The following is an 11,733-nucleotide window of genomic DNA, read 5'->3' as shown; positions in this document are numbered from 1 at the left end:
CAGAACTCCATCCTGCTACATCTGGTTTGATTAGATCAGTATCTAACAATTAATATTCCAGTACTATGTCTGAAGCGTTCTCAGAAGAGTAGAGACTATTGCTAAAGGGGTTTTAGAATTGGGGACATAGTCCCTGTTACTGTTTTTCCATACTCTACCTACATCACAGAGGGCAGTGCTCTGTCGTTAGTGGTCAGAACCGGCCGAGGCAGTTTTTTGACCAGCGCCTTGGCTCCTCCACCCCCTGAGCTCTTTCAGAACGGTATTTAATCCCCACTTCGCCTGTTCTACCTGCGATTTCACCATCACAGCCACTACAGCTCCACACTTAGGACCCTCTAAAAGTGCAGCACAGAGACAAAGGTGAGGCCAGCCTCAGAGAGACTGCTCTGGGATTTGTTTTTTAATGCTTTGTTTATGATACGGTGAAAAAAGAGTGTCTAAAGAGTGAATGAAGTTGAGAGTGTGATGTTACAGCCTGGGTTAGATTCTCCCTGCCCACTGGTCACTCCCTCTGAAAGAGAATTGATGGTGAACTACAGGGGGATAACTGCTGTGTGTGTAAATGATGTGTTGTGTGTTCTGCAGTGCATCAAACATACCCTCCATCTTAACAGCCAGTCAGCCTAACCCAAACTCTCCCAGTGGTGTCACTACTGGTTTTATTATTCCAGGGGTGTGTGGTGTTGGTATGAATGTGACTATATATATTTCATTATTGTTTGCGATTCCAGATGTGTGTGGTGCTGTTGGTGACCATGCTGCTGTGCACTCTGAGGGTGAGTTGGGCTTATTCTAATGGATTAGTAGCCGTTGTGTGTGACACTATGACCCCAGGACACATCGGGACAACTCCTCAGAACAGCACTCCACCGTTTCAAATCAGAGTCAGCAACAGTTCTTATTCACCAGGAGCCACCATCACAGGTGAGGACCCACACGCTCCTGGAGCAGTAGGACATTAACGGTTTCTTTATAATAATAATAATAATAATAATAATAATAATAATAATAATAATAAAAACTCACTCAATAAAAACGATGGTGGAAATGTCAGTACACTCAGAATGGATCAAATAGAAAAGGACATAGGAGAAAAAAGAAAGGAGGAAAGGGGAAAGAGAATGAAAAAGAGAACAAAGGCTGAAAAAGGGGAAGAAAAAGAATAGAGAAGAAGAAACTAAATTGAATGAAAAGGACAAGACAGTGATGTAAATGAAAGAAAACATAAGAGGAAAAATAAGGAAGCAAAGGGGAATTAGAGAAGCTCGGTGTCCCCAAACTTTTGACAACATAGCCATGGTGCAGTCAGCACCAGGACAGACCAAATGACCACATGTATATTGTTAAACGCTTTAACATGACATTCTCTGTTGTTCCTGTCAGTGACCCTGGAGGCGCTTCGGAATGATACACCGTTTGAGGGTTTCCTGTTGCTGGCTCGTACGACAGGGAGCTCCATGGCGGGGGGCTACTTCAGCTCCACCAACAACAACCTGTTCAGGCTCCTTGACTGCTTTAGCATGAAGGTGACTGAGTACTTTTACACTAACAAATGGTCGTTATTTGGCAGTACTCTGACCTCTGGAGGTTTGTTTACTGTCCTGCATGAGAAATACGAAAAAGATGATCTGAGTGAAAAGGCTGCTAAATGTTATTAAAAGTACACTTGGCCCTTCCCAGAGAACAGAAAACTCAAAAAAGTGGAGGCATCACTGGAGGTTGAGCTAACACTCAAAGTGAAATCTCTCGATCTTTAGGATCTAAGCATGTCCTCAAAATGACTCTCAGTGTATTCCAACCACATCCAGGTCTTCATCATGGTCAATCACTTAAATTTACCTTCATGGCATTTAGCAGACATTCGTCTCCAGGGCCACATCCCAAAGTGCTTTGTCCTCTTGTTCAGAGCACACACAGTGATCACTACAGAGAGGATTAGCGTCCAAATAACTAGACACCACTAGTTCCAGGAATCTGAAACCTGCTGAAGGGATAATACACAATAAACATGAATGCAATACACATCCACACTCAGTGCTGATGCCTGCAAAAAAAAAACACAATTCATCATATTTAATAGAATAATTCAAAATGTCTGATAAGTGCAAGAATAGGGATAATTTAAATTCTGCACGAAGAAGAAGTAAGAATTTCAGTCTAATTTATAAAGACCAATTTTCTAACATGGCTGACTGTGGCATTCAGAAACACAGTGAAGTTCTGGTCATTTTCATAGTCGTAATTAGCTCTTTCCTACATCAGCTGGTCTGTGTGACATTAATGAAGATCTGGATGTAGTTTGTGTGTAACTGAGATATTTTTAAGGGTGTATATCGAGGAAGGTTTCAAGGAACTATTGATGTGTTGTGTTTGTTAACTACATTAGCCTCATAGCTCCAGGGCTAAACTAAATAATTGAAATTTGGACACTGACAAATTGGGAAAGTGTTGTCCAATCAATTTCCTTTCGTCCTCTAGAATTCAGCTATCAGTCATTCGTCTTCTGCCCCGAAAACTCAGTTTGAAGCCAAGTGGACTGCACCTCTTATATCAGTGGGAAATATCACCTTCTGGTAATTACTCTTCTTCATTCAGTGGACTAATAAAGCTCTGTCTGGATTAGGAGGAGGAAGGGCAATGTACTTATTATTGAAATGTCCCAGTGATCTTTGTGCTGTATGTGCCATGCAAAACATTCGTTATATTAACCCATTAGAACAAGCTGTAGAAATATACAAAAAAATAAATCAGTTTATATTAATAATGTACTATAAAACAAGCTGTAGAAATAAGCCCATGTTACATTAGTCCTGTGTGAGTTTCTTTTTAATATTCTGCTTTTAGCTATAAGCAGGTTATTATATCAGTATGTGTTAAAGTCTGTAGTTACTGGTCAGTTTCTGGCCATAGGACATTGTTGGCCCTGTGTGTTGTGGTATTTGTGTGACAGCAGTGTGTAAAGCACGGAACAGCTTTGATTTCCATAATTGATATTGTAATTTGTTTTCCCCAGTACACATTTACATTTTGCAAAGACTTCTTCCAAAAAATTCAGATTTTGAGCCAAATGTAAATAAAAACTAAATGCAATGATGTGCAAGTCATTTAAACCCTGTATTTGACATAAAGCAAAGACAAAATGTGAAATGTTTAACTTAGAAAGCTTATTTGTTTTATAGTTTAGTTGCTGGTATCAAATTACAAATGGGCAAAAAAAAATCAAATTTAAACCTTTCAAATGTTGTCTTTGTACTATTTTACATTAAATATAGGGTATATATTTTTTGAACATTTTGCTCATTTCATTCTCAGAGGGAAACTCATCTGGTCTGAACATGATTCCAGTGTAAAATTCTGGTAAATATCCAACTATGGTAACACTTCTGTTCTGTTATTTCAGTGCAACATTCGTTCATGATTACACAACTTACTGGACCATGGTGGGCAGCAATGTCGTATCAGACGCAACAGTGGTGAGAAATCTGGTCAAATCCATAAGCATTTAATTACTGAATGTGTTTCTTTATTTATTCTTTTTTTTTTTTTTATCAGAACAAGGTTACAGCTGTGGTCATGTGTCTCTGCGTCCTGACTGCACTTACAGCTATCTCCAGATCACTCTCTCCATTTTAGATAGTCCTGAACTACAAACATCAGTTAAAATACACTATGTCCAAATGTTTGTAGACACTTTATAATTAGTGATTAGTATTTCAGCCTCTTTTAGGCACCGACTGAGGACCAAAGCTTTTTTTTAAACTGTAAGCAAAAAAAAGTATGAAATGGAACAGGATACATTTTTCTAAGCACCCAAAAATGCTAGAAATGTATAAGACCCACACCTTTGGGCTGTGGAGCAGTGGAACTGTGTTCTCTAGAGTGATAATGCTCTATCTAACACTTTCAAGTTCAAGAGTTGAAGTGGTGTTTGTGATCCAGATCTAAAAATCCACCATCACTACCTGACCTTACTCACCTGTATGTGGCTAAATGCCACTGAATCCTCACAACAATGGTCCACAATTTACAGGCTTTTCCAGAGCAGTAGAAGCTGTTACTGCAGCAAAAGAGAAAATAAGACCTTTGGCCCTATAGTGTATCTCCATGTAATCAATAGGATAAGGCTTTAGTACATTAACAGCAAGTGAACCTGAAGCCATAAACCCAAGGCTATAAATAACATGCATATCTTATGTTTATATTTATGATCCATTTCAACACAGCTGCATGCAAATCAATCAATCAAAAAACAAACAAATAAATAAATTATAATAATCTTGTACTGAGTATCTTTAAATTCAATGAATACACCACTTCCTTGAACACTGACCAAGAGTTTTTTTTTTTATCTAAAAATAAAAACTAAATGGGGATCCACATGGCCTTGCATCCACAGGAAAAGAAAGAGTAAAAGTTAAATGTTTGGAAGTATGAAAAATATATTTCTACAATCTCAGTATGTGTTCCAGTGTAAATCTGCAATATCTTTAAGTGCTAGATAAACATAGATCATTAGTTGGAACTGATAGTAGATTTGGGGGAGGGGCAACAATATTTTAATTACTATTCAGGTTGTTAATTATTATATATTTATTTACAACATTTATTAACTACAAAGTTGATTTAATTACAAACACAAATTCATAGCATAGCTTAAGTGGTCCTAGGTATTCGGTGGGCATTCCAGACCGTCGCTAGGTGGTGGTATGTGGTTACTAGGGAGAATCGAGTTTGCTATGTGGTTTATCTAGGTGGTCACAAAGTGTTGCAAACACTTGCTATGGTGTCCATTGGGCTGATAAAGTGTTGCTAAGCTGTAGCTATGGTAACCATTTATTTTCAAGGTGTTGCTAGGTATCTAGTATGGTGGCAAATGTGGTTGCTCAGATCTTGTTAAGTGGTTGCTAGGGTTGTAACAAAGTTACAAATATTGAAAATTTTTCAAGTAAACAGTCGGTTGTTATGCAATGTGTATACAAGTAGATATTGCACAATCAGACTGAGAACATTGTGAAGCTGAAATGGTGTTGATTTCTTGAAAACTATGAACCAATCAACTGTGAAAAAGCCAAATAAATAATTAAGTAATTCTGGTTTACATCATTTTTATTACATTTTTTATTTGGTTTATTGTTGCAAAGTTTATGCCCTTGCTCTGAAAGGACTGTAACAGTTAACAACATCAATAAAACCACGCTGAAATTTTCCACATCTCTGAGTTTATTTCTCCAGTGTGTTCTAATAATACACCTCTACATAAATTAGAATCAAGTGATTTCACAAGTAAGACAGACACTCTACAGCCACTCAGAGGATGGCTTTGGACTTTTTCCAAAGTAAACACAGTGCAAGCTGGTACACTACTTTAAAAACTACAAAAACACAAAACTGAATCACACAAACACACAACAGCAGGACTACAGTCATTAGTTCAGGTACATTAGAGAGAGTTCTGTGTTAAACGAAGACTAAACTAGGTCCCTGTTTGCACCTGGGGGTCTTGTGTGTTTGAGCATCAGGATTAAATATGAAAAGAGATTATTCACACACATAAGCAAGAGTAAACACTGTACTGAAGCTCCTCCCAATACTGTGACTCCTCCCTCTGATATTGAACACAATGCAAAGGGACCACCCACTGGACACCTCTTCGTACTGACTCCTCTCTCTGCTGTTCTGTATAGAGAAAAGACTCCTCCATTTGTAATTTTTACATGGTTATGACTCCACCCACTGGACCAAAACTCCTCCCAGAACCATAAAACACCCCCTGATCTTCTATGTAACATCTCCCATGGGACCACAACTCCATACTAACTTGTCACTCTGTTATGTGTACAGAAAACACTGTGGATTGTTAACAGGTTAAGACTCCGCCTACTTGCATAAACCCCTACAATTCTGTGGTGACTCCTCCCTTTTGCTGGTCTAAATACAGAAAAGGCACTACCCACTGGAGGACACCATTTTAACTCTTGATGATCCCTAGGTTACACATTGCAGCAGGGTGAGAGGGAGGGGCTGAATCAGTTTATTGAACATGGGGAAGATTGGGAGGCCAGAAATGGGGGCAGTGGAAGGTTGAGCGAGACAGAAAACTGAGAAGCTTCAGCTAGAACTCTGACCAACTAGAGATGAAACTGATTCGAATACCAAAGGTAAACGTATGTGATTAAAATCATTCTAAGTAAAAATCCAGATACAAACCACATTAAACATCCAGGCACAGGGTCAGTTCGGTCACATGATCTTGTCTGTGATGTGTGAAATGTGTTAGACCAAGGACTGAACCCTAAATGTTCTGGCAGAGCACAGTGCACATACTACAAATACACTGAGATGCCAGTTTAGGAGGTATACCTACAGCATGTGGCCAAACGTTTCTAGACTTTAGTGTGCATCTACTGCTGTGCACACACAGAAAAACTTGAAATAAAAGACGAGGCACTAGAGCAGCTGCATATGAGCTCAAGCTCACTATGCCCAGTATCAAGTGTGGGCAAAAGGGGTAGAGACCCCACCAGGATTAGGCTGTGTAACAGTGAAAAAGTGATGGTGCTCCATCCAATACCATGGCGTCAGATCAGAGTGCCATAACTGATCATCCAACATTAGTACCTGACCTACCTAATGTTCTGAAGTATATCATGTAATCTAAAGACTTCCCAGTTGAGGAGGCTATAAAAACACAAAGTTAAACATCAGTGTCCTTGCTGAATAAGCAGGTGTCCACAAACATTTGGGCATATTGTGTATTATAGGCAAGGTATTTTGGATTAACTGGCCAATAAGCGTAGGTACCTAATGTACTAATAAACTGGCAACTCAGTGGTTTCTACTGCTTCCAAGAAACTGGAGGAAAGCATGGAGGGAGATCTGAAGCATGTGTTCCTCAGTTCCTGAATGTTCACAGATCATAGAGGACCTCCAGGACAGTGGCTATGGACCAGGCCTGCGTCTCACAGCTGAAGGAGCAGTACTGACCGTTTTCATTGGTCAGTTCTGGAAGACCTTTCCAGGGGGACCTTAAAAGAGATAAGAGTAATGAAATGCTTGGCTACACTGCAAATGAGGACTAAACCCACACCAGCAGAAGCACAAAGCTCAGCATATTTTTAATATGCTATTATTATAAATCGTTGTTTAATTCTAAGCCTTAATATAACTCTAATTTAACCCTTAAATCTAATGATTCAAACTCAATTTTTTATAATAAAAAGAGTTAAGATTTACAAAAAGACTTAAGACTATTACTAATCCCACTGCTTCAAACATCTGGAGACTGCGTGGTGGGATAAGTACCTTTCCAAATGGACATAATGATGAGAAAGTACATTCTTCACTAAAAACACAGTCTTCTCGTATGTTTCCTTCCCAAGCTTCTTTGCAAAATATAACTTGGCACGTAGGAAGTAGCCAACTGGCCACAGCCACTCCTGGTCAAGAGAGAAAAAAAAAACAACAGATAAGAGAATATAATTAACAGGGATCAGGATGTTATTGAAATGATTTAGAGATCTTTGACAGGTATGAGGAAGTATGCTTCTCACAGGGCCCTGGTGGTAGTTGAAACCCTTGGCCAGGTTGTAGTTGTCGTTATCCAGGGAGTTGTCATAAACACCACAATAAACCATGTCACTGTTCAGGAGAAATCAAGACAAACAGTGAGTCAGCAGAGTACAGCTTTAAATAGATTCAAATCACAGTGACAAAGCTTCATCACTGAATAAAACCACTCGTACTCTGGATCTAATGTCTTCATTCCCAGGGGTCCCAGCAGCTTCTTCTCCGCAATGTTCAGTGCCTCCCAGGCCCTTTCAACTGTAAACAGCTCTGGAGCCTACAGCCAAAAACAAGAAACCACACACCTAAATTGAAGTGTGGCAGGCAGTGGTAGAAACCACATAACGGAATCTGAGATCATCCAAAAGGATTAATGTGAAAGGAGTAGCATTTTTACCTGAAACTACCTTTATCACCATTGTACAGCTCTACAGTGAAATCATTATAATCATTGAAATCATTAACCACACACAGCCCTGATGATGCTCTACTTGCATTAAGCTCATAACGCACCTTTTTTGAAACATTGAAAAGTTTCTTATTATGAAGGCACCCCTGACAACACAACAGAGCCCCGACCCCAGTCTACAGCACTCCTCGCAACTGCTTAAAATTACTAAACTTATTTGTAGGCTATAGTAGATTTGTCTGCTGTATGCTATAGTAAATTTAACCACTCTATGCTATAGTAGATTTGACTGCTCTAGGCTACAGCAAATTTGACTGTTGTGGGCAGATTTGACCGCTATGCCATCGTAGATCTGACCGCTCTGTGCCATAGAGGATATGAACCGCTTTAGGCTATAGTGGAGTTGGTCGCTCTGTGCCATAGTAAATTTGACCGCTCTGTGCCATCGTGGATATGAACTGTTCTAGGTTATAGTGGATTTGCCCGCTCTGTACCATAGTGGATTTGACTGCTCTAAGCTATAGTGGATTTGACCGCTCTATGCTATAGTGGACTTGGCCGCTCCAGACTACAGTGGATTTGACTGCTCTATGCTATAGTGAATTTGACCGCTCTGTGCCATCGTGTATTTGACTGCTCTGTGCCATAGTGAATTTGACCATTCTGTACCATAGTGGATATGAACAGCTCTAGGCTATAATGGATTTGGCCACTCTGTGCCATAGTGGATTTGACTGCTCTAAGCTATAGTGGATTTGGTCGCTCCAGAATACAGTAGACTTGACCGCTCTAGGCTATAGTGGATTTTGCCACTCCAGACTACAGTGGACTTGGCTGATATAGGTGGTGTGTCTGTAGATGTGAGCGCTGAGAGTTATTCTCACCACCACCATGGCGATGGTGAAGTTGGGGCGAAGCTGATAGTCACACCAGGGGCTGGATGCTCCACAGCTGTCTTTGTAGATGCCCCTTTTATGAACCAGCTCAGGGTTTTTCTCATTGGGGTCATTCGGGTCCTGAGACACGTAGAACATTTTCTCAAAGCTGTTCTGCAGTTTTCTGTCCCATTCTTCATACGACACACTGAGTTTTGTATCTAAAAGTAAGAAAGCGGTAATCAGGGCCTTGAATTACACTTGCATTAAGCCCAGTCTTGGACAAAGTGGCAGCAGCTGTGGTGAATTTGTAATTTTGTCAAACTGTGCAACAGATGAGCTATTTTGTCTGACTTTACATCTACAAGGTGGACCAACAAGGTAGGAGTCTCTAACAGAGTGGACAGTGAGTGGACACAGGGTTTAAAAACCCCAGCAGCACTGCTGTTTCTGATCCATACATACAAGTGCAACAACAGCTGATCAAATGGGAAATGAGCACAGACACAATGAGTTTTTAAACATTATGTTATGGCTAATTTGTGTTTATTGTTGCTGTTAGAACAAAACCCTGTATCCACTACTGTTTTACATCATTTAACCATGCCAAACTTTCAAGTTGTGTGCAAATTACGTGAAGAATGAATCAAAACTAATGGTCCAAAATGATTCTGAAAAAAGTCTGGTTCCAATCACGTCCAATTAAAGTGAAATTTTCTATTTTGAAGTGAAAATAGAAAAGTTTATTTAAAGTGAAATTTTCAGGAGATTTTGAAAATCTCCTGAGAAGTTTCTCTCATTCCTCAGATAGGAGGTTTGGTTCAGGGAGATGTGTTAGCTGCAGGTGGAGCAGAGGGAGTGACACTCTCACCGTTTCTGTGGATGTTAATGCTGGAATAGGGGAATAGTCCTTTCCTGTGGAGCTCCAGCACCCAGCGGACTGCAGACTTACACAGAGCCACGATCTCCACCGCTGAGCCATCCCTGATACAACAAAAACACACTCATTACTAACAGTGCAACACACTCCTTAACACTTCAACAACACACTCATCACTAACCCCTTAGATACACTATGCAGTTTTTTTTTTATATCAGAGCAGATCATAAACAGATTGTGTATATCTCACTATGTCGCTGTTTTTGTCAGATATGCAGTAAACATCTTGGGATTGTACACGACTAAAACCTCCTGCTCAAAATATTTTTGACTTCTCTGTGCCATAGTGGATATGAACCACTCTAGGCTATAGTGGATTTGGCCACTCCAGACTACAGTGGACCTGACTGATTTAAAGAAAAAATAAATATGCTCCGTCAAAATCTGACACCTCAAAAGTTTGGTCTGGATATGGATGATAAAAAAATGGCCCAAATCTATTCATTCATTCATTTATTGTCTGTAACCGCTTATCCAGTTCAGGGTCGCTATGGGTCCGGAGCATACCTTGAATCACTGGGCTCAAGGCAGGAAGACTCCCTGGAGGGGGCGCCAGTCCTTCACAGGGCGACACACACACCTATGTACACGTTTGAGTCATCAATCCACCTACCTACGTGTGTTTTTGGACTATGGGAGGAAACCAGAAGCACACAGAGGGAACCCACTTGGGCACTGGGAGAACACACCAAACTCCTCACAGACAGTCACCCGGAGCAGGACTGTAACACTACCTGCTGCACCACCATGCCACCCCGGCCCAAATCCAGACAGACATATTACCTGCTGTGTAAACTAAGCAAAGTTGTCCATTGCTCCTTTGGGAGCTGATGGGACATACCTGGGCGTAGCAGGAATCCCTTTGTTGCGCGCACTTTCGCTTTCGCCCATTTTATCCATCCAGGTGCCACAGTTGAATCGGTTTCCTCCATAAACAAAACCAGTGTCTGGATTCACCTTGGCCACGATGTTGAAGCCTAGCAGTATAATGGGATGGTAAGAGGAAAGAGAGGCCCAAACGCACAGTAGAATATGAAGCAATTAATCACATTTCATTTAATAAAATGAGCCATGTCTTATTATTAATAATAATGTAAATGTTTCACAGACAATTAGTCACAAGAAAAAAGACACTCAATAAGAATTTTGCTACCACTGAGCCTCATAGTGTGCTCAATCTCCTCCCACCATGAAAAAAACCCAAAGCTTCAGGGTATATTATTTTAATAACATCCAATGTTTGAGTACATTCCGATTAAAGGATTGATTACTTGAAATAAATTCCAAGGGATCTGTTAACAATGGCCTCATTTGCATAATGCTCATGCAGCTTTAACTGGTTTGGAAAAAAAACAGCATGTCTTTGGTTGACATGTATCTTAAAATGTGTCACCTTCGTCCCTCATGTTGCGGTCAATCTGTGGCCCGGCGTTTCTCTCCCTGAACTCAATCCCCTGCATGTGGCACTCTAGAGCTTCATGAATCACATCATACAGAGGCTGATCCTGGAGGACCACAGAAATATGTTACACACAAAGATATAAAACAAAACACTTCATACAATTAATATACACCTCTACACTCAAACTCTAGACACTTAAAAAATTCTTTGGCTATTGGCTATTGTATATCACCAATATTCTTTCGTACATTCAGTCATTCATCTTCTCCAAGTACTTCATCCTGTTCAGGGTCACAGTGGGCCTGGAGGAAATTCAGGAACACACCCTGGTGCTTTTCTATTTCAAGGTATCTACTTGGTTCTACTCTGTTGTTTTTTTTTTTATTATTTTCCATTAGGCAAATTTGGTACCTGGGCATTACATTTTTTAGAACCTGTTCTCTCGTGATGTGTAAACCTTGCAGAGTGCTGATTATACAGAGAGAGTAGTCACTATATGCCATGCAACTCAGATGTCCAACACAAACTCTCTACCTGTAAA

General features: G+C 40.2%; 2 protein-coding genes across 2 annotated transcripts in view; one reads left to right on the top strand and one right to left on the bottom strand.

Annotated features, from left to right (window-relative positions):
* On the top strand, nt 1-4,166 carry si:ch73-14h1.2 (putative ferric-chelate reductase 1). The gene is made up of 6 exons (XM_066646840.1): nt 1-363; nt 735-927; nt 1,387-1,529; nt 2,482-2,576; nt 3,404-3,476; nt 3,556-4,166. Exons 2-6 carry the CDS (start codon nt 735-737, stop codon nt 3,634-3,636), a joined length of 585 nt encoding a protein of 194 aa, XP_066502937.1. The 5' UTR covers nt 1-363; the 3' UTR covers nt 3,637-4,166.
* A 985-nt stretch (nt 4,167-5,151) lies between these two features.
* Nucleotides 5,152-11,733, bottom strand: part of agla (amylo-alpha-1, 6-glucosidase, 4-alpha-glucanotransferase a) — a 37,696-nt gene continuing 31,114 nt past the window's right edge. Inside the window, exons 27-34 of the mRNA XM_066661684.1 lie at nt 11,184-11,295; nt 10,632-10,767; nt 9,722-9,834; nt 8,860-9,071; nt 7,746-7,843; nt 7,554-7,641; nt 7,306-7,439; nt 5,152-7,028 (exon numbers count right to left, since the gene is read on the bottom strand). Of these exons, the coding sequence (XP_066517781.1) occupies nt 6,911-7,028; nt 7,306-7,439; nt 7,554-7,641; nt 7,746-7,843; nt 8,860-9,071; nt 9,722-9,834; nt 10,632-10,767; nt 11,184-11,295 (1,011 nt within the window). The 3' untranslated portion in view covers nt 5,152-6,910. The remainder of the gene's footprint in view (nt 7,029-7,305; nt 7,440-7,553; nt 7,642-7,745; nt 7,844-8,859; nt 9,072-9,721; nt 9,835-10,631; nt 10,768-11,183; nt 11,296-11,733) is intronic.

This window comes from Hoplias malabaricus, chromosome 1 (assembly GCF_029633855.1).
Source record: "Hoplias malabaricus isolate fHopMal1 chromosome 1, fHopMal1.hap1, whole genome shotgun sequence".
Classification (NCBI taxonomy): Eukaryota; Metazoa; Chordata; class Actinopteri; order Characiformes; family Erythrinidae; genus Hoplias; species Hoplias malabaricus.
This window is presented reverse-complemented; position numbering and strand designations above follow the sequence as displayed.